The sequence below is a fragment of the Pseudophryne corroboree genome, chromosome 1, assembly GCF_028390025.1.
Source record: "Pseudophryne corroboree isolate aPseCor3 chromosome 1, aPseCor3.hap2, whole genome shotgun sequence".
NCBI lineage: Eukaryota > Metazoa > Chordata > Amphibia > Anura > Myobatrachidae > Pseudophryne > Pseudophryne corroboree.
In genome coordinates this window covers 177,269,445-177,292,058 of record NC_086444.1, presented here as the reverse complement: position 1 = coordinate 177,292,058, position 22,614 = coordinate 177,269,445, and the positions used below count along the sequence as shown (strand labels likewise).

Below are 22,614 nucleotides of genomic sequence, written 5' to 3'. Positions count from 1 at the left end.
AGATAGACCTTACACGGGTTCACCCTCTGTAATTGGTGAAAACATTTTTCACAATGAAGGCCATTTATAAGCTAATGAGATGTAGCTTCATCTGGAATTTAAAATGGACCTATCCTTCATTTGTGCGCTGAATCAGCATGCAGCATCGTAACAGTGCAGATCCATTTGCTGGGTACCATGGACATGCATGAAGCTGCCTGACTTCTACTCATGAGGTTCTGGTTCCTAGTGAATTGGTATACTTATATTCTTGTGACTATTAGTGCTGGCCGCACTTCCGTTTGCGGTGGTAATAGATCCACTTTAAAGCAATGACTGGAAATACATTTGATGCAGTGTGTTTGGCATACCATAGAAAAGGTTGTGTTCCTGTGACTTTCACCAGGCTGCGGTACAGCAGTTGGAACCAGTCCATACAGTGGCACTCTGGGCAGTGCCAGGGATATTGATAACTGCCACATTTACCATAACATACACATGCCTGTACAAAAATCCACTGCCTCTAATAACGTTTCTGTGTATTTATCTTTAAATTTTACGGACAGAACTCTCCGAATAACATGAGTCTGAGTAACCAGCCAGGCACGCCAAGAGATGACGGAGAAATGGGTGGAAATTTCTTAAACCCCTTTCAGAGCGAAAGTGTAAGTGTTTTGTGTGTTACTTAAAAAGGAAGGATGTCCCTTTCCGGCTGCACTTTATTTAAAAGACCGTTCATAATCAACATTCTTTGTTCACCATATTATAGGCATAGGTCAGTAACCATGTTAAATAGACACCTCTTTCTAAACTCTACAGAGAGCGCGGCCCTCTCTGTCATTGTGAGATAATGACTGAGGAAGAGAACATGATTGGTACTCGTTTGGTTTCCGAACTGTCTTACTATTGGATTATCCTTCTTGATAGGGGAACTAATTAATGCTTTGCTATTGTGAAGCAAGTTTCTAATGGTCTTTTCTAAAGTACACCAATTAATGCCTGTCTAGAACATCAGTAGAACCTGCCTGTTCCATTCTTCTCCATAATCTCTGTTTAAACATGGAAGAACTGTTTCCCATCATAGCACTCCTTAATGATATCCTTCAAGTACACATAGGTATTTTTTCAATGGCTCAGTCATTTTTTGCAGGTTATATGTGACACTCAGGCCATGTGTGATTGGAGGCTCCCCCCCCCCCCACTTCATATCATGATTGGGACTGTATTTTTCCTGGAATTCGGAGAGGTAGTTTCCCTGGCATTTGGGGAGGAATCAAACACCTTTTCTGGTGCTCCGCAGAGCAGAGGCGGGAATGTGCTATAAGCACCTGCTGCGGGCAGTGAGAGTATGATATGGAGGGGACAGTGTACGTGATACAGATAAGCCCTCTCTGTGACATGATACCCTCTCCTGTCCAATCCTCACACTTCAAATGTTATCATTATAATTAACTTATTGTTAAATTCAGTTTTCATGCACATTTGGTTATCAATATTTGAAGAGCAAGAATACCCAATATTTCACACTTTTATTTGAAGACAAGTACATTACAGTGGCAAGTAAAACGCTTACAATTATGGATGTTATTGATCTTTATACTAAGACAAAGTAGCAAAATTTAAGGGACAAAAAGTGTCTTGTCATGGGTGCACGTGGTGAAGGTTGGGGGAAAGGGAGGCTTAGGCTGCGGGGTGGGGGGTTAGGTTTAGGCACCCCCGAGGAGGGTTAGGCTGCTGGGTGGGGAGGTTAGGAGGGAAGGGAGGGTTGGAGTTAGAAGGGTTAGTGGGGAGGGTAAGTAGTTCTCTCTTTCAGGATGCTGTGGTCAGTATTCTGACTGCCAGCATCCTGAACGCAGGCAAAGCATATCACGCCCATTAATCACAGTACATGCCACACTCAGGGGCACCCACTGCTCACACAGTCTGTGATGCTCAGACCAGGCCGAGCCACAGTGCAGGTTACACCCAGCACTGCCAGCACGCTGCTGCTTACATAGCCTCCTGCTTGCTTTAGTCATCCGAGCTACATCCTGTGACCCATGGAATCACACAAGGCGGCCACTGCAGATATAATAAAGAGACCAGGAATTCTCTGTCCTCCTGATGGTTATCCTGGCCTAACCCTTCTCTCTTCCCCCAAACACACAAGAGTGATGACACGCCTCCGTTATGGGAAATGGGGACCGTTTCCGCTCCCAAATGGCATCAGACTGTCAATCACGGACAGTGTGATGCCGTGCTGCGTTCTGCGTTGAAGACTCATACTGCACAAACATTGGTACTTTGCACTATGCGCAGCACCTCCATCCACACTCTGAATAAAGCCCACTGTACCCTCCATGTCCACTGTCCCAGTTTGGGTCAGTATACGGTGTGTAGCTTTTAATGTGACCTAAGTGAGTTTGACCATGGATTGATTGTTGGTGCCACTGACAGAAGGTTTGGTTTGCGTATCTCCGTAACTGGTGAGCTCCTACGCTTTTCACCTACATCCGTCTCTACAGTCTACAGAGAGGGTTGGGGCTGATATGCTGGCGGGTCGGATCCTGGAGGTCAGCATATCAACCAAGGGATTCCAGCCGCCAGAATGTCGGCGGGGAGCCAGAGCAATGGAGCCCCTTGCGGGCTTCCTGTGCTCGCCACGCAGCGGACTCTGTTGCTCACTGCGCTCGCCACAGGTTCTATTCCCACTCTGTGGGTGTCGTGGATACCTACGAGTGGGAATAGCCCCTGTTAGGTGGCATTCCGGCTGGTGGCATTGTCAGCGGTCGGGATTCCGGCGTCTGTATCCTTACCGCCGGGATCCCGTCTGCCAGCATACCAACTGCATCCCTACAGAGATTATTGCACAAAAGTGAGAAAGCTAGTGAGCAACAGTTCTGTGGGCAAAATCTCCTTCATAATCCGAGAGGTCATAGGAGAATGTCCAGACTGGTTTAAATTAACAAAAGATAACCATGTATTTTACAGATGTGTCCTCATACATGTTGCCTCAATATGCAGCGGGAGATGCCTGGCGTGGGTGAGCTGACAGTTCAGCGCAACTCTGTTAGCGCTGGGCGTCTTTTTTTGTCTAAAATTTATCTTATTCACAGCGCTATGCAAATAGAACACACAAGCAGACTCTGCTGACTAATGTGATATGCGTCATGCCTATACTCAGCTGTATCTGTATACAAAATGCTATGTCACAGTGTTTTCTAGGAAACACTGTAATGTAGCATTTTGTTTGCAGATGCAGCTGCACACAGAATATAGGCATGTTGCATATCATATTTATCAGCAGAGTATGCTTGCACATCCTATTTGCACCGTTTTGCGAATAAGACACATTTAATTGAAAAAGTCACAGCTGAAAACGCTCAGCGCTACTGAGTTACACCACAGGACGGCGTGATTAGAAGGGCTGTTTAACGTGCAGCGAGGCTAGATGTCAGTGGACACATCTATACCAGCTGTATTGTATGCAGAAGCGGACCACACAGCACAATGAACCTTGAAGTGAATGGACTATGGCAGTGGAATACCATTACTTTGTTGAATCCACAGTAGAAAGAAGTCAGGTTGATTTCTTATACTGTATAAGCTGGAAATAATTAAACAAATTGGAACACAAAGCAAGTCGCTTGATTCACTAACAGCATGGCATAGAATTACACTGTTATAGCGAGCCATGCTACACACAAGTCATATCATTGCTTACCAAATATAAGATTACATTATGCCTATAGGCAGCACATAAGTTCCAGTAAGGGTGTTGTCTAGGTTGAAATACAGAAAGGAAAATATCAGTAAAGGGTTGTATAATTATGGGCCTGACTCCGAGGTGAATGCAATGCCGATATGTGCACAGTTGAGCGATTTTATTTTTGTACTGCGCATGTGTTTTTCGCTCTCCGCGCGTGCAGCAATTGATTAGCGGCAGCGGACACAGTGAGTGATTTATTAGCAAAGTGAGTGACATGTAGAGAGCATATGTGGTAACGGGAGTGGCTTGTCAAACGCAGGCGTGTTGTGACTGTTTCGGTGGCATGTATGAGCCGTCATATGCACTTGTAAAGGCTCTAGCGGAATACTTGCGACCGGATAGTCTTATCAACAGTATGGTTACTCAGTGGTCCAATGGTGCGTCACTGTTCGTAAGCAGTCAATCACAGATCCTGCTGGTGGCATCATTGTACAAATACCCGCAGCTGAGGCACTAGCATATTTTTGCAGACCCGTTGCGTACACCTCTGAACCAGATCCAATGTTAGTTTCTGTGGGTTTATGTTAAAAAAAACACACATCTCTTTTTTTAGTAAATGATACTGAGCTTGCTAAAAGCTTACACTGAAGGTATTCTTACAAAGTTTTGACTGACCTAACAAGTATTCAATATATTAAATCACTTTACCAGGGGAACATTAACTTTCCAAAGCATACAAGCACAGCACAGTCAGCCTGACATTGGTATAATCCCCAATTGCGCACGCAGGGGGGATTTTTAAGTGCCCAAAAAACCCCTAACGAACAGATTTTTTTTGTGAGTCTTAGCCATAATATATGTGTATAATATGTTTTAGTAAATTGAAAGAAGTATGATATATACTTTTGACATTACTAAAGCACTTTATGGCCAGTATTAATGAAGCTTTCCTAATGACTTGAAATGTTGCACATTCATGATTTATTTATTTTTGCAGCATCCATTGTGCAGGGGGCATTTGCACTTTAAATATTCAAATTAAGGGCCGAATGTAATGATACCAGAATTTGGGAGCTGTGCGGGATGCCAGACGAATTTGGATGTTTTTTAAAGGGACAATCACTTACAAGGCATGGTTTTGCCTTGTAAGTGATTGCCCCTTGAAAAAAAACATCCGGGGTCGGCCGGCATCCCGTACGGCCTCCGAACTTGGGCGTCATTACATCCGATCCCAAGTGTGGGTAATATCAGTAGTGTGTAACACCATATTCTTTCCGTTTGCAACACTAATTACTGCATTTCTCTCTCTACAGTATTCCCCTAGCATGACAATGAGTGTGTGAGTCATCGTCTTGTCTCATCATGAAGACCGCAGTGAGTTAGCCCTCTTCACAGACCTACCACCAAGGAGAACCATTCATCATAACCCAAGGATCCTGGTCCCCGTCACACGAAAACCTTTCTTTTCTCTATGTTGCCATTTACCATGTTTGTGAAGAAGCGGGTCCAAGCGTAAACTCAAGCAGCTGTAAAGAGTGGCATATGTAAAAATTGCCCTAAACCGAACTGCAATTTATCATCTGTACATATATATAAATATATATAAATATATATATATTCCCACAGGACATTGTAAAAGGATATTATCACATGCCATCTTAAGTAGCAAGACATAGAGACTTCTGTTCCATTTTTTTTTTCTCTTCACGTTTACATTTTGAATGATAAATTGTCGCATTTTCTCCCTGAACTATTTTGTGCTGTGTATATCACTGCTTAATAAGTTATTTTTTAAAGTAAACTCAAATGTTGTTCTGGTTTTTGTAAATGTCTGCAATCATGGATAGGAATAAAATGCTTATGAGTGCTTTTATTAAATTGCTTTTGATACAAGTTATCCTATGAATAATTGACTGATGGGGTTTAGGAAATTTAGTGATGTCACTTGAGAGACTTGTGTAAAGGTGCCGTTTTGTATATAAATTCTGAAAACCTCACGAATGACACCATGGGGTAAATTTACTAAGATTCGTAATTTCCGAAAAAAGGTCAAAGTTCAATCACGAATGACATCGACAGTGTAAAACTGCAACTTTTTGAATTGATTACGATGGATTTACTAAGCTGTCGTATTCGGGTTTTTCTTTTCTTCCGATGTCGATGTCATTCGTGGTTTTTTACCTATTTTTACGGCAGTGATTAGCAAAACACTGCCGACTTTTTTTACAATCAATCTCGGCCGGATCTGTGTGATCCGTGCTGGGGTTTATTATTTTTTTTTTTTTTTAATTAAACACTGTAAAATAATAAAAAAAATTGCGTGGGGTCCCCCCTCCTAAGCATAACCAGCCTCGGGCTCTTTGAGCCGATCCTGGTTGCAGAAATATGGGGGAAAAAATGACAGGGGTTCCCCCATATTTAAGCAACCAGCATCGGGCTCTGCGCCTGGTCCTGGTCCCAAAAATACGGGGGACAAAAAGAGTAGGGGTCCCCCGTATTTTTAAAACCAGCACCGGGCTCCACTAGCTGGACAGATAATGCCACAGCCGGGGGTCACTTTTATATAGTGCCCTGCGGCCGTGGCATCAAAAATCCAACTAGTCACTCCTGGCCGGGATACCCTTGACCTAAAGTGACGTCACCGCTGAGCAGAAAGTTCCCAGCATTGGTTACAATGGAGCGCATAGGCGCTACATTGTAACACTGCCGTGTGCCGCCTGTCACTCAGTACAGGAGCACACAGCCGATCAGGAGAGTGCTACAACGTGGCACTCCCTGATTGGCTGAAGAAACCCACTTAGACATCAGTCAGAGTGGGTTTCTGGCATTCGTGGAAAGGAGTCCCATGTGAAAACATGGGGCCCCATTCAGTTCGTGGCTCGGCTTTCCGTTTTCTTATTTTATGCAAGTACGTGGATTACCCCTGGATTTCCCGAGGAGCCTGGACCCCTGGATCTCGTGAGTATAATTTCTTCAACAGGTACCCCTTGGATTTTACTGGAGAAGAGGACCGACCTGCGTGGGAACTTAAGGTAAGTATGTATGTATGTGTGTATGTATGTAATAAAATTATACTTTCACGGTGTGTGTGTCTTGTCTTTTTTTGGGTATTTTTTTAGTAGTAGTACTACAGGTACCAGCGGGCCCGTTTTTCCGTCGCATGCTGGTACTTGTGGTTCTCCAAGTACCAGCATGCGGGGGAGGCTTGCTGGGCCTTGTAGTACTGCTACTAAAAACAATATCTTTTCTTTTACAACAAAGGCTATCAGCCTCCCCATCCGCAGCCCATTGGATGGGGGGGGACAGCCTCGGGCTTCACCCCTGGCCCTTGGGTGGCTGGGGGGGGGGGACCCCTTGATTGAAGGGGTCCCCACTCCCCCAGGGTACCCCGGCCAGGAGTGACTAGTTGGATTTTTGATGCCACGGCCGCAGGGCACTATATAAAAGTGACCCCCGGCAGTGGCATTATCTGTCCAGCTAGTGGAGCCCGGTGCTGGTTTTAAAAATACGGGGGACCCCTACTCTTTTTGTCCCCCGTATTTTTTGGACCAGGACCAGGCGCAGAGCCCGATGCTGGTTGCTTAAATATGGGGGAACCCCTGTCATTTTTTTCCCCATATTTCTGCAACCAGGATCGGCTCAAAGAGCCCGAGGCTGGTTATGCTTAGGAGGGGGGACCCCACGCAATTTTTTTTGAAAAAATAAGCACTTTCCCACCCCTTCCCACTGATATACATGCACGGGGATCCGTGCATGCCTATCCAATCACGAATAAAAAAAGCAGGTCTGTTTTTTTTTAGCACTTTTTTACGAGTTGTAATTTTTCACGGCAGTGTTTGTTCTTTTTTTGCTTTGCACTTAGTAAATGACCGAGATTCATACTTAAACAGCCGCGTTTTTGGTGTATTCATTCGTAATTTTTTACCTGAACTTGCAAAAAATTACGAATGCCCTCATCACTGCCGTGATTAGTGCTTAGTAAATTACCGAGATGACACTTTGATGAAAAAACGGCATCTCGGTCAAAATCGGGAGCTTAGTAAATTTCCCCCCATGACTTGATTATTTAGAACTTGCAAGACATTGCAAAAAAAATGTATTTATTTTTGTCATTGAAGTCGTTGATATCACATAGAACAAACAGAAATAAAGTGACTTACTTTCTAATAATACCATAGCGTGGAAACTACACTGACCACGATTGGAAAACCAAAAACATGTTTAATGAAACAAAACAATGTTTTACATATTGCCTGCAAATGAAGTGGCATCATAGGAGCTCACTCCAGTGCATCAAATATGTGTAGGATGTTAACCGGAGAGTGGTAAGAATGCCTCTACAAGCTAGTACCGGGTACCAGCAGAACTCCTGGCGGTCCGGAGGACTACTGCGCAAGAATGCAATCTGGTTCTGCTCCATGTATACCCTGATTTGTCTCTTAAGCTGACTGTGGAAGTGAGGGGTCTCATTAGGTATATACTTAGCGTACAGTACTAATTTGCAACTGCTATAAAGCAGCCTCACAATGGTGTCATTCAACCAAGAATTATATTGCAACAGATATTTACAGGGATTGTGTAAATGAAACCTAAATAATTCTCTGCTCCGACCAGTGGATCTTCTCTTCCTGGCAGCTTATGAGTTTTGAAAATGGTTCATGGAGATATCACATACAGTATAGGAGGTGTATGTATCAAACCAGCTGAGGAGGACAAGTGTAGAAGTTGGCCAGAGCAGAAGAAGTCCTATCCCCCAGAGTTTGCACATACAGCAGGGCAGGCAGCACATACTTTAGGGGCTGGTGTTTTCAGCTCTGAGTGAATGACTTGTGCTACTAGAATACGTGGTATCTATTTCCCCCAAAACGCCAGAGTTATGCTCTGGGTATAATTGATGCCCTCAGCCATAAACACTATTACCCAACAAAGCTTATGAACTTTAATGGTTGCTACTCTTAGGAAGTACAGCCTAACGAATATTTGAATAGTGGATTAGGAATACGATGAGTTCATGAATGGATGGGCAAAGGTCCCTTCTTGCCTCAAGCCAGATTCCATGCAAACACAAATCTTTAGCCTAAAACACTGAAAAATGTTCACAAACTTTAGTGCATGTAGAATAACAAGAGCAGCCCACTTACAGTAATATAACTTAAATAGAATATGAGAGACTGTTAGGACGTAACTACCATAGGTGCATGGAGTGCAGCAGCTATGGGGCCTAGAGCTGAGAGGGACCACCTTCCCTGTCACAATTACATGTGTTAAATACATTCTTCACCATTTTGAGGTACATAGGGGCCCTTACAAACTTCTTCTTTGGGGGGTCATTCCGACCTGATCGCATGCTAGGATTTTTTGCTGCGCTGCAATCAGGTCACTACTGCGCATGCGTATGCAATGCACAGGCACGTCGTACGGGTACAAAGCGTATAATTGCTGAGCGATGGATTTAACGAAGAATTCATTCGCACAGCCGATCGCAAGGAGATTGACAGGAAGAGGGCGTTTGTGGGTGGCAACTGACCGTTTTCTGGAAGTGTTTGGAAAAATGCAGGAGTGTCCAAGCGTTTGCAGGACGGGTGTCTACCGTCAATTCCGGACAAGAACAGGCTGAAGTGATCGCAGCGGCTGAGTAAGTTCTGAGCTACTCAGAAACTGCACAAAACTTTTATGTAGTGGTCGGCTGCACATGCGATCGCACGCTTGCAAAGCAAAAATACACTCCCCTATAGGCGGTGACTATCTGTTCGCAGAACTGCAAAAAAATAGCTAGCGAGCAATCAGTTCGGAATGACACCCCCAGGGTGTCTACAATATATCTAGTTATGTCCTAGACATGCTCATTGTAATGCGATATAAAATTCACTGGAGGGCACTACAATGTCACGTTATAACTGGGGCACTGTAAAGTGGCACAATATGAAGTGGAGGCTCTATAGTAGCATAAAGGAACAAATTCAGGTGTGTTTGTTCTTGCTGCTGTTGTAAGCAATTGTGACTATATGTTAATATGGGCAGAAGCCAACCCGAGCATAGGGACACCCACAGCAGTTGCATCATTTCCATCCAACAGTGCATAATTGCTGGTACATCGGTACCATTGTCGCAAATCGTGTCATGGCGCAGATTCTGAGTGCCGCTGTAGATGTGCAGGCTGAGCTGCTCTCCAAGGATGCAGTAACAGCGTCTAAACGGCCCGACCACGCCCCGTTTCCACCCCCAAATGCTGTCTTCCTGTCACTCACTCTGCGACTAATTCCTCAGTGCGACAACAGTCACAGCTCACTTGCACGTGTGCACTGCAGCTCAGATGCATATTATACAACAATAGCTTATTCCCAGAAGCAGTGTATAAATGAAGCAGGAGAGCTTACTCTTCTCACAGCAACCTCATTCGTCAGGGGCCATATGCTTGAATTGAGCAGGGGAAATATAAGCTCTATATAATAACTGCACATGTAAGAGCTGAATGTAAATGCTTCATGGAGGAATCAAACTGAAAGTGAATCTGTTATGGAAGTAATAGACGGGCTGTCGCTCTGCCAGTTAGTGAAGCCCTGGCCCCCCACTCCTCTTATCTTTCTCTGTTCTGGAAGTAATAGACGGGCTGTCGCCCTGCCAGTTAGTGAAGCCCTGGCCCCCCACTCCTCTTATCTTTCTCTGTTATGGAGTAATAGACGGGCTGTCTCTCTGCCAGTTAGTGATGCCCTGGTTCCCCACTCCTCTTATCTTTCTCTGTTATGGAAGTAATAGACGGGCTGTCGCTCTGCCAGTTAGTGATGCCCTGGTTCCCCACTCCTCTTATCTTTCTCTGTTATGGAAGTAATAGACGGGCTGTCTCTCTGCCAGTTAGTGATGCCCTGGCTCCCCACTCCTCTTATCTTTCTCTGTTATGGAAGTAATAGACGGGCTGTCGCTCTGCCAGTTAGTGATGCCCTGGTTCCCCACTCCTCTTATCTTTCTCTGTTATGGAAGTAATAGACGGGCTGTCGCTCTGCCAGTTAGTGATGCCCTGGCTCCCCACTCCTCTTATCTTTCTCTGTTATGGAAGTAATAGACGGGCTGTCGCCCTGCCAGTTAGTGATGCCCTGGCTCCCCACTCCTCTTATCTTTCTCTGTTATGGAAGTAATAGACGGGCTGTCTCTCTGCCAGTTAGTGAAGCCCTGGCCCCCCACTCCTCTTATCTTTCTCTGTTCTGGAAGTAATAGACGGGCTGTCGCCCTGCCAGTTAGTGATGCCCTGGCTCCCCACTCCTCTTATCTTTCTCTGTTATGGAAGTAATAGACGGGCTGTCGCCCTGCCAGTTAGTGATGCCCTGGTTCCCCACTCCTCTTATCTTTCTCTGTTCTGGAAGTAATAGACGGGCTGTCTCTCTGCCAGTTAGTGAAGCCCTGGCCCCCCACTCCTCTTATCTTTCTCTGTTATGGAAGTAATAGACGGGCTGTCTCTCTGCCAGTCAGTAAAGCCCTGGTTCCCCACTCCTCTTATCTTTCTCTGTTATGGAAGTAATAGACGGGCTATCTCTCTGCCAGTCAGTAAAGCCCTGGTTCCCAAATCCTCTTATCTTTCTCTGTTATGGAAGTAATAGACGGGCTGTCGCTCTGCCAGTTAGTGATGCCCTGGCTCCCCACTCCTCTTATCTTTCTCTGTTATGGAAGTAATAGACGGGCTGTCTCTCTGCCAGTTAGTGATGCCCTGGCTCCCCACTCCTCTTATCTTTCTCTGTTATGGAAGTAATAGACGGGCTGTCGCTCTGCCAGTTAGTGATGCCCTGGCTCCCCACTCCTCTTATCTTTCTCTGTTATGGAAGTAATAGACGGGCTGTCTCTCTGCCAGTTAGTGATGCCCTGGCTCCCCACTCCTCTTATCTTTCTCTGTTATGGAAGTAATAGACGGGCTGTCGCTCTGCCAGTTAGTGAAGCCCTGGCCCCCCACTCCTCTTATCTTTCTCTGTTATGGAAGTAATAGACGGGCTGTCGCTCTGCCAGTTAGTGATGCCCTGGCTCCCCACTCCTTATCTTTCTCTGTTATGGAAGTAATAGACGGGCTGTCTCTCTGCCAGTTAGTGAAGCCCTGGCCCCCCACTCCTCTTATCTTTCTCTGTTATGGAAGTAATAGACGGGCTGTCTCTCTGCCAGTTAGTGATGCCCTGGCTCCCCACTCCTTATCTTTCTCTGTTATGGAAGTAATAGACGGGCTGTCTCTCTGCCAGTTAGTGAAGCCCTGGCCCCCCACTCCTCTTATCTTTCTCTGTTATGGAAGTAATAGACGGGCTGTCTCTCTGCCAGTCAGTAAAGCCCTGGTTCCCCACTCCTCTTATCTTTCTCTGTTATGGAAGTAATAGACGGGCTATCTCTCTGCCAGTCAGTAAAGCCCTGGTTCCCCACTCCTCTTATCTTTCTCTGTTATGGAAGTAATAGACGGGCTGTCGCTCTGCCAGTTAGTGATGCCCTGGCTCCCCACTCCTCTTATCTTTCTCTGTTATGGAAGTAATAGACGGGCTATCTCTCTGCCAGTCAGTAAAGCCCTGGTTCCCCACTCCTCTTATCTTTCTCTGTTATGGAAGTAATAGACGGGCTGTCGCTCTGCCAGTTAGTGATGCCCTGGCTCCCCACTCCTCTTATCTTTCTCTGTTATGGAAGTAATAGACGGGCTGTCTCTCTGCCAGTCAGTAAAGCCCTGGTTCCCCACTCCTCTTATCTTTCTCTGTTATGGAAGTAATAGACGGGCTATCTCTCTGCCAGTCAGTAAAGCCCTGGTTCCCAAATCCTCTTATCTTTCTCTGTTATGGAAGTAATAGACGGGCTGTCGCTCTGCCAGTTAGTGATGCCCTGGCTCCCCACTCCTCTTATCTTTCTCTGTTATGGAAGTAATAGACGGGCTGTCTCTCTGCCAGTTAGTGATGCCCTGGCTCCCCACTCCTCTTATCTTTCTCTGTTATGGAAGTAATAGACGGGCTGTCGCTCTGCCAGTTAGTGATGCCCTGGCTCCCCACTCCTCTTATCTTTCTCTGTTATGGAAGTAATAGACGGGCTGTCTCTCTGCCAGTTAGTGATGCCCTGGCTCCCCACTCCTCTTATCTTTCTCTGTTATGGAAGTAATAGACGGGCTGTCGCTCTGCCAGTTAGTGAAGCCCTGGCCCCCCACTCCTCTTATCTTTCTCTGTTATGGAAGTAATAGACGGGCTGTCGCTCTGCCAGTTAGTGATGCCCTGGCTCCCCACTCCTTATCTTTCTCTGTTATGGAAGTAATAGACGGGCTGTCTCTCTGCCAGTTAGTGAAGCCCTGGCCCCCCACTCCTCTTATCTTTCTCTGTTATGGAAGTAATAGACGGGCTGTCTCTCTGCCAGTTAGTGATGCCCTGGCTCCCCACTCCTTATCTTTCTCTGTTATGGAAGTAATAGACGGGCTGTCTCTCTGCCAGTTAGTGAAGCCCTGGCCCCCCACTCCTCTTATCTTTCTCTGTTATGGAAGTAATAGACGGGCTGTCTCTCTGCCAGTCAGTAAAGCCCTGGTTCCCCACTCCTCTTATCTTTCTCTGTTATGGAAGTAATAGACGGGCTATCTCTCTGCCAGTCAGTACAGCCCTGGTTCCCCACTCCTCTTATCTTTCTCTGTTATGGAAGTAATAGACGGGCTGTCGCTCTGCCAGTTAGTGATGCCCTGGCTCCCCACTCCTCTTATCTTTCTCTGTTATGGAAGTAATAGACGGGCTATCTCTCTGCCAGTCAGTAAAGCCCTGGTTCCCCACTCCTCTTATCTTTCTCTGTTATGGAAGTAATAGACGGGCTGTCGCTCTGCCAGTTAGTGATGCCCTGGCTCCCCACTCCTCTTATCTTTCTCTGTTATGGAAGTAATAGACGGGCTGTCTCTCTGCCAGTTAGTGATGCCCTGGCTCCCCACTCCTCTTATCTTTCTCTGTTATGGAAGTAATAGACGGGCTGTCTCTCTGCCAGTTAGTGATGCCCTGGCTCCCCACTCCTCTTATCTTTCTCTGTTATGGAAGTAATAGACGGGCTGTCTCTCTACCAGTTAGTGATGCCCTGGCTCCCCACTCCTCTTATCTTTCTCTGTTATGGAAGTAATAGACGGGCTGTCTCTCTGCCAGTTAGTGATGCCCTGGTTCCCCACTCCTCTTATCTTTCTCTGTTATGGAGTAATAGACGGGCTGTCGCTCTGCCAGTTAGTGATGCCCTGGCTCCCCACTCCTCTTATCTTTCTCTGTTATGGAAGTAATAGACGGGCTGTCTCTCTGCCAGTTAGTGATGCCCTGGCTCCCCACTCCTCTTATCTTTCTCTGTTATGGAAGTAATAGACGGGCTGTCTCTCTGCCAGTTAGTGATGCCCTGGCTCCCCACTCCTCTTATCTTTCTCTGTTATGGAAGTAATAGACGGGCTATCTCTCTGCCAGTTAGTGAAGCCCTGGCTCCCCACTCCTCTTATCTTTCTCTGTTATGGAAGTAATAGACGGGCTGTCGCTCTGCCAGTTAGTGATGCCCTGGCTCCCCACTCCTCTTATCTTTCTCTGTTATGGAAGTTATAGACGGGCTGTCGCTCTGCCAGTTAGTGAAGCCCTGGTTCCCCACTCCTCTTATCTTTCTCTGTTATGGAAGTAATAAACGGGCTATCTTTCTGCCAGTTAGTAAAACCCTGGTTCCCCACTCCTCTTATCTTTCTTGGAGTGATTAATTACACTCAGCACCCATGTCTCCATGTGGGGGCCCCACAGGGACATTAATGGCAACCAGCAAGGGTCACCTAATGATATTCTGTATTTTTTTTTGATGGAGCTATATGGATAAGAATATTGCTTTCAGCTTAGAAACATCTAGGGAGATGTGGCACCTATTGCTACCCTGGAAAGTCATGTAGCATGCCAGCCGTAATGCGCATCCGCGAGATCTCATGTGCAGATGGATGCCGCTGCTGGACAGTACACAAAATCCTAACAATATATGAACCGTACTGTAAGTCACAGAAGTGAGTTTTCAGTAATAGCTGCCGGATTTCCTTTGCCATATAATTCTAAGGGCGTAATTGTTAAATCTTTGCAGATATGGTAGGGAAATGTGTTTGTCTACGGCAACTGAGTTAATCCATGTGTATGTTCACTGTATGTCATACTTCCTACTCTCCCGGAATGGTCGGGAGGCTCCTGAAAATCGGGTGGCCCTCCCGGGTGTCCTGAAGAATAGACAAGTCTCCCATTTACAGCAGCATCTCCAGACCCAGCCACCCACTTAGTGAGTGCAGTGGGCGGTCTGGGTAGCCGATGACGCGTTTTTCGCTGAATTGCGTCATCTCAGCCATGTGCCCTGCTGTATAATGCCGGTAATCATGGCATTGTGGGACAGGGAGTGTGGCTACAATGATGTAATCACTGGCAACGGTACCGCCTAATTTGCATAGACATGCCCCAATCCCATCCCCTGTGCAACATACGCTCGCACCGTGACCCTGCTGTGCCGACCTGGCTGCTCTCTCTCGGAGAGAGCAGAGGGAAAGTCAGCAACTATGATGTACGTGTTACAAAGCACTGGATCTAGTGCATTTGACACTACCACATCTTATATTTATCCCAGTGTGAGAATTCTCAGAAGTTGAACAGCAATGAACCCTATGCCCCCTTTCCCTTCCCAGTGACATCATAAGGAAAAGTGCTGATATACTGGCAATGCATTAAGGAACTGATTCAGATTTGTACGATATTGCACATCCACAGGGAAGCGCAAGGAAGCAGTTGTGCAATACCGTACAGCTAATATGCTAATGCAGCAAGAGGCATCTGATGCAAATAGACGTCTCTTGCCTGATTCCATGATCTGCTGTTGCGTCTCAAGACACACCATCGGATCAGTCCGCAGAACCATCGGTAACCTGAGTAAACCTTCAGGTTACAGCAATCAGAAGGGGGGGGGGGGTGCTTTTACCCCCCTGGTATCCCCCCAGCGCACTGACTGATACTTGTAACAATACCTGAAAACTATCTGGTCATAGGATTTCAGAGATATTTGTTACATATATTTGCAAATACATGGAAAGCTGCTGAGCCACTTCACAGCTCCTCTGATAACGGATCCAGATTGAGGGCTAGCTCACCTAAGAGCCACCCCTAGGATCTCCCATTAGCACCACATATATATAGGGGATTACAGGAAAAATACTACATCTATTAAATAAAGGAGATACAGAGGACAGCTGTTCCTTGTGTATAGAATGTGCATTCTGATCAGTAACTGCTTCTTGGCACTGCACCCATGCACCCCACAAGCCTGAACATTATATGTGCTCTTGTAACAGCTGGATTTCAGCTTCATAACCAAGATATTGGTGCTTAGCAACAGCACCAGACCTACAAACTGTTAAAATATATAGTAGATCTTCCACTTTATACCTCGCCTGCTCGCTCTGCGGCTCATTACTGCGAAGCTGCACGGGATAATTATAATCCATAGCCAGAAAGTATGTTGCCTATGGGGGGATAGTCATTCTGCAGCTTGCCTCATTCTTTTCACCTGAACTGTAATTTTATAACACAAAATACTGATCAGAGATTTGGTGCTTACAGCCACGGCCAGGATAGCATTGCACACACACAAGAACAACGCTAATGGTCTATTTCTACATTTCATTGGGGTAACCATTAATTGATGACGTTTTTCACATTTTAACCTCATAGTGACCAGGACAAATATATTATATATATATATATATATATATATATATATATGGTTCATAGGGTCAACCACACTTAGGTCTACAGTGACTAAGTCGACACCCAAAATAGGTCGACACAATCATTAGGTCGACTTAATTTTTTTATTTTTTGGGTGTCGTTTTCTTCGTAGAGTGGCTGGGAACCCCAATTAGTGCACCGTGTCCCCTCACATGGCTCACGCGTTGGGCAAGGTGCCTCTCTCTGCTACCGCTGCGCTCGACACAGGTTATCGTTCCCAATTGTAGTCCACGTGGATCGTAAAGTATGAAAACGTTAAAAAAAATGAAATAAGAAATTGAAAACGCATTTCGACCTAGTGATCAGGTTGACCTAATGACCGTATCCCATATATATATATATATATATATATATATATAAAAGCGTCTGGAAAACTACGTTTCTTTCTTATATATATATAATAGACAAGGGTGGCACTCGGAAATAATATCATACAAACAAGCAGGTTAATGCGACGTTTCAAAGTTTTTACTTCTTCATCAGGTCAAACACAGAAAAAAAAAACACATACCTTATATATGATCCCCACCACAGCTCCGGCGCGGGCCGCAAGTGTAGACGCCCACTGATGACGTCACCACTCCTCGACGTGTAACCGGGACAACAAGGCAACAAAACATAAATTAAGACCGGAGCAATGGAGCGCCGATCCATAACAGAATATAACTAAGTGCAAAAGCAATCCAATAAACATATTAAAAACATACTGCAAACAATATACAAAACGCAGACATGGCATATCAAATACATCTAAAATACAGGCATAACTAATCATACGTCGCTGAACCTAAGAATTGCAATTACAGTAGTGGCAGATAATATGCAATAATGGTGCTACAATATATAGCAAAACCATTGATAAAGCTAAATATTTATCTTATTTAAAACCCTTTAAGAGGCCTAAGAACACTGTACGCTATTGACGTATGGAGTACCGTAAGGGTACGCACGTTGCGTAGCAATCGCTTAGCCGAGGTCGAGACGCTCAAGCGTCACGTTCGCTCACGGCCAAGAGATCACAGGCAGGCACACTATTGGCTGCTGACTAACGTAATGGTTCGCTATAGCATGGCGGACGCTCGGGACCACGAGGAGATCACCAGCGGCGCAGACGCTCACAATGTTAAACCTTTATATCTAAACCATAAACAATGTAATATGCAGTAAAACCTTAGTGTAGAGATAGGGTGTAGATGCAACACAGTGTAACCTTATTAACTTAAAAGCTGTTTGAGCGTCACCGACGCTCTGTGAATACTTAACACTATAAGAAATACACAGATACCGTGCTTAGGGTCTAACGCCTTATATGAATGTTATACTTGCAAAAAGAATAATACAATACAAGTCACACACTACAATATAACATAGACTAACTAACCAGGTAACTACACAGGAAATATAATACAATACTATTACGTTTAAGAGAATACGAGAGAAAGAGAAGAGAGAGAGAGAAAGATATGGCCCATAATAACAAGAAAGACAATATGATTGCGGAGAAAACTTACGCACAAAGGGGAACGATCGCATGCGCCTCTGGACATCCAGCTCCCGATTTTCAGCAATGAGAACCGTTGAATAGTGAGCTGGATGTGATCGGCTTGTCTATTTATGCCCCACACACAATACAATTCAATGGTCCCTACAATCTCATTGTTCATTGGACACAGGAATTCCTCCTCGCATTATAACAAAAGGTCATAGGTTGATTCATACAGGTGGGCTGTGACGATTTCCAACTGCTCAGGTGGGTGGGAAACTGGGTTTCCCGCCGCATGGATAAGTAAGTGCAAATAATAGTAAATGGACATAAACTTCTTATGTCCATAACTATTCGCACGAGCGATTAATCCGCTTCAAACCAACACCGGAATATTGCTAATTAAATACTCTTCCGATGGATACTAAACACCACAGTATTACTCCTGTCTGACCCTTCGTATCAAACAAAGAGGGATTTCTCTGTCCATGAACATGCTATATTAACTAAACTTTCAGATTCTATCAAAGGGACCATGATCTACAAAATACATTATATAGTGGAAATATGTAACGATTGAGTCGCACGCTACGAACACATGAACTCTACCGTAAATGCACATACCGTGCGCCTGCGGGTGCCCGCAACAGCGAGTATGCGCACGCACGGGAGAGCGCACGCATGCGCAGCGCGGACCTGTATGAGGTGCAAATATGGCAGTGTGCATCGTGATATTTTTCTGACTTTGACAGTCCACCCTTTGGCAGTCAACAATAACTGCCACTTCCTAAAACATTTCAAAAAGAGAAAAATATATGTCAGGGGTTAATACATTTACATGGTTGGGTAGGGGAGGAGAGGAGAAGGTAGGAAAAGGGTATGACCTAGTGAGATAGCAGAAGCATGTGTGTATGAATCCGTGTTTGGGGGTCATGTATCATCGTGCCGTACGTGTTTTAAATCAAGCTTCGAGGTATTGCGAAGTATACATTTGAATTCCTTCTTATCCCGTGGTACGGGTCTGTGGATGGGCTGTCAAACTTTACCGAGCTCTTTTCGGCGGTGGTTGTAACAAAATGGGGAGCACATTTTAGTTGATGATACATGAATGGGGGAATATGTGATTGCTGATATCTGTGCCTGTATTCCCTATCGACTATGTATGTAATTACCTGGAGGTTGTAGAGATGAAGAAAAGACATAATTACGGTAAATGCAGTGGTATTCTATGTCAGGTTAATGAACATTTGTCGGTTGAAGTCTTGTTCGGTGTCTGTTGAATGCAGTCTTCTTTGTGCTTTTGCCAAAAGGCGTGTGGGCAAAAAGCTTTGTCAATGTCCATAGACTTACAAAAGTGTTGGGCTAGCGTAATTTTAAAATTTCTAGGGAAACTGGGGGTCTATGGCAAAGTTCATCAAATATCTGTGTATAAGGTTGTCAAAACTTCTTCTTTAATCCATCAGTTGTCTGTATACAGGATCATCAAATTCCTCGTCCAAGTGGGTCTTTTTACCTTGGAGAAAACGGAAAAACAGGTGAAAGAAACGGACCGTAGAAATCGCATTTTCATCACATCATTGTTTCTACAGTTGGGTCATAAATCAAATCCATTGGAATTACAATTTCCTCACTCCTTAAGCTCATCACCCTAGTACCTCGTTTGCACTTCATTAAAGCCTGACCGCATCTAAATATCAAGCCAATCGTTATGACAACACCTAAGATACATAGGAGAAACTTCCCTACATCCATTATGACTCCTTGAGCCCATTCTCCTAAACCAGAGAACCAATTTCGCGGGTTCAACCATGACACCCAACTAGTCAGCTCATTACTCACAGCAGCAAGGGTGAGATTGTGTCTCCTGCGAAATTCCCACTTCAATTGGAGAATATCGTCCATCTTTTGGTCTATGACCTCGACCGGGTCCTCGGTACTATTTGTAATATATGTGCAACATTTCACGCCGTACTGCGTTGCCAGTGTGACACAATATCCACCTGTCACTGCCGTGAGATAATTGAGAATCATTCTATGCTGAACCAGTTCTGTTTTATAAGCTTGAAGTTCTCTTCCAGTATACCTAAAAGTGTCATCATACATTTCTGTGATATTGTCTAACAAATTTGCGAGCGCAGATATGTATTTATAATTCAACACTCCTCTGGCGGTGCGAGTGATGTCTAACGCGATTAGAAACTGAATCCCGGTGGATTCATGGATCATGTCAGAGGCCGGATGCTCTGCTCTCTCTATCAGGTGCCGTTTAACTACGTGCTCGTAATGGGTATGAGTATAAGGAGCTTGGGCAACACGGTGTATATCTTTCATTTTGGCATGTGATACAGTCATTACTTCAGGCAGTACTTTTCCAATATAACACAATCCTTCAGAGTTTGGGGCAAGCCACTTATACGCCTTCCTCCCGCATATGAAATATGCATCATCGGGGAGAACATATGGGACGGAGTAGGACATAACCATATTACACATCTTCCATGTGAAATCTCCTAACCCTAATTCTCCCATCTGTCTAGTACACGTATCAGTCTGTATGATATGTGCACAGTATCCTGGTGATACTTCTCCAACTCGCATGGTCCTACTTCCTAGGGTATACCTATATCGGAAATATTTTCCTTACCGGCTATGTGGCGTATAAGTTCTGTATCTGTAGGCATTCTATCTGCTCTATATGAAAAGGTCATGGTTTGGTTACTCCATGACACTTCCCAATTTCCCGGCTTTCGGGGATTGGAAATGTTAAAACATATTAGGGATCTATCCACATGATATTGGTGGAGCTTCAAACTAGGAGGACTGGAGATATTAAACCTCCTGTCCACCGGCCTCCCACCACTTAGCTCAAGTATCTCCCCTATCGTTAAAGGAAATGGTACTAGTCCTGATTTGCTATGACCTTGAGGTACTTGAGAGCATACCCAACAATCTGTTTGATTTAACACACTACCCACTAAGGAGTGATAGTCACTCAAGGGATGCCGGTCCATGTGGATATTAAAACTGGATTGGCATTTCTTGATGCACCCATCCTCAACTACATGGTCACAGAGTCTACAGATACAGTTCTCTTTTCAGCTAACAATCCTTCACAATGTTTACAAATAACATGGCTGCTAGATCGTTTCCGGTACTCGCCTTTTGCTTGGTGGTTGTGTTGCTATTGGAAATTTACACCTCTGTCTCAGTCATCGGAACCTTTCTGGATCCTTTCTCGACCTCACTGGTACTCTCGCCGGAACAGACTGCTCTGGTCAACATCATGGTCAACAGGAAAATCCATATCACAGTCTCTTTGGGCAAGTCCATCTTACAGGAGGAGAAAAGAAGAAATTTGTAATGGGGGTACAGAAAAACAGTTTGAGGGGGAGAGAAACTTGTTACGATAATTAGTTCTCTAGTCTTGTCGTTCTTCTTGTTCTGCTGTCATCTCAAAGGTGCTGTCTCTCAGTCTTCCAAACGAACATTCTGGTGATGCAATATTCCCTCCCAACCAGCGATCTTTCTGTAAGGAGCAAAAAAATCTTGCATTACCATTTGTCTAACTGAGGTGTGACATACCATCTTTAAAACATGAAAACATGAGTGAGAAGAGGGAGAGGAAAAAAAAAACAACGAGAGAGAGAGAGACGTTCACATATGTATATACATATATATATATAACATAACACATCAATAAACAACAGAAAAAAAACATTTTTAAAACATTGTCAGATCATCAGGCTGTCATATCTACATGTCCAATGGTTTCCCTGCGCAGTCCCTCCCCCCAGCACCTCCACACTCCTCCCTCTGTATCTGGCCAGGATACATTGATGCGGATAGGTCATGCTGGGGTTTGGTAGACTTCTGCAAAGACCAAGCAGACATGCAATGTTTGAGTCCTACCAATAATCGTCAGAGATGGGGAGAGAAAAAGAAACATTCCACAGATACATTTACAACGTTTCACCCGGTCATTCCTGTGTCTTCAGGGAATGACCTCCCAATTTATTAACTATAACCTCGGGCTTACCATGAGTCCTAATGATCACCTTTCCTGACTACATATCATGAGTGTGGGCCAAAATTTTCCTATCTGATCCATGAGTGTGGGCCAAAATTTTCCTATCTGATCCCTGATTATAACTTGGTGTGTCCTAACTTTTGCTCATTTTCATGTCTAGGGGGTCTGACTTTATGTGGGCTGTTGCAGTTGCTGGGATAATGCCCTTCTCTTTTACAAAGGTAACAAACCCTGGGTTTCCTCCAAGTGTCAATGACCTGAGGTCTTGGTTGATTTGATGCCTCCTCAAACGCTCGGATGCTCATCGCCATCAACCGTTTTCCCTGTGCTTCCCTGATTCCTTGGATACCATGATTATGTCGTTGTCTAGGGGGCTGATGTGACTTTTGTCTACTTCCTGATCTACAATCTCTTGCAAAATGACCTTCCTTCTGGCAATTGTAACAGATTTCCACATTTGAATTTCTTGCAGGGGTTTGGGGCTTATGCTGGAGTGGTCTTGTGGTTAGGGCCTGTATACTTGCGGCCATTAATTTATCACTTTGTGACTCTCTGTATCTGGTGATATTTCGATCAATATCAATAGCGGCCTCTCTTAATGCGGCCACTGAGATATTTCTCCAGTTTGGGTTGGTGGTCTGTACCCTTGTTCTCAATACCTCCTTTAAACCATTCATTAATACCTTAACCGCTATTT

At 44.8% G+C, this 22,614-nt stretch overlaps 1 protein-coding gene across 4 annotated transcripts in view; it reads left to right on the top strand.

Annotated features, from left to right (window-relative positions):
• The window catches only part of SSBP2 (single stranded DNA binding protein 2), a 385,422-nt gene extending 379,862 nt beyond the window's left edge, over positions 1 to 5,560 (top strand). For 3 of the 4 annotated variants that reach the window (XM_063963929.1, XM_063963930.1, XM_063963928.1), the window contains 2 exons: positions 546 to 644; positions 4,981 to 5,560. In XM_063963929.1, coding sequence (XP_063819999.1) covers positions 546 to 644; positions 4,981 to 5,010 — 129 coding nt within the window. In that variant the 3' untranslated portion in view covers positions 5,011 to 5,560. The remainder of the gene's footprint in view (positions 1 to 545; positions 645 to 4,980) is intronic. The other variant, XM_063963931.1, reaches the window with a different exon arrangement.
• The last annotated feature ends 17,054 nt before the right edge of the window (positions 5,561 to 22,614 follow it).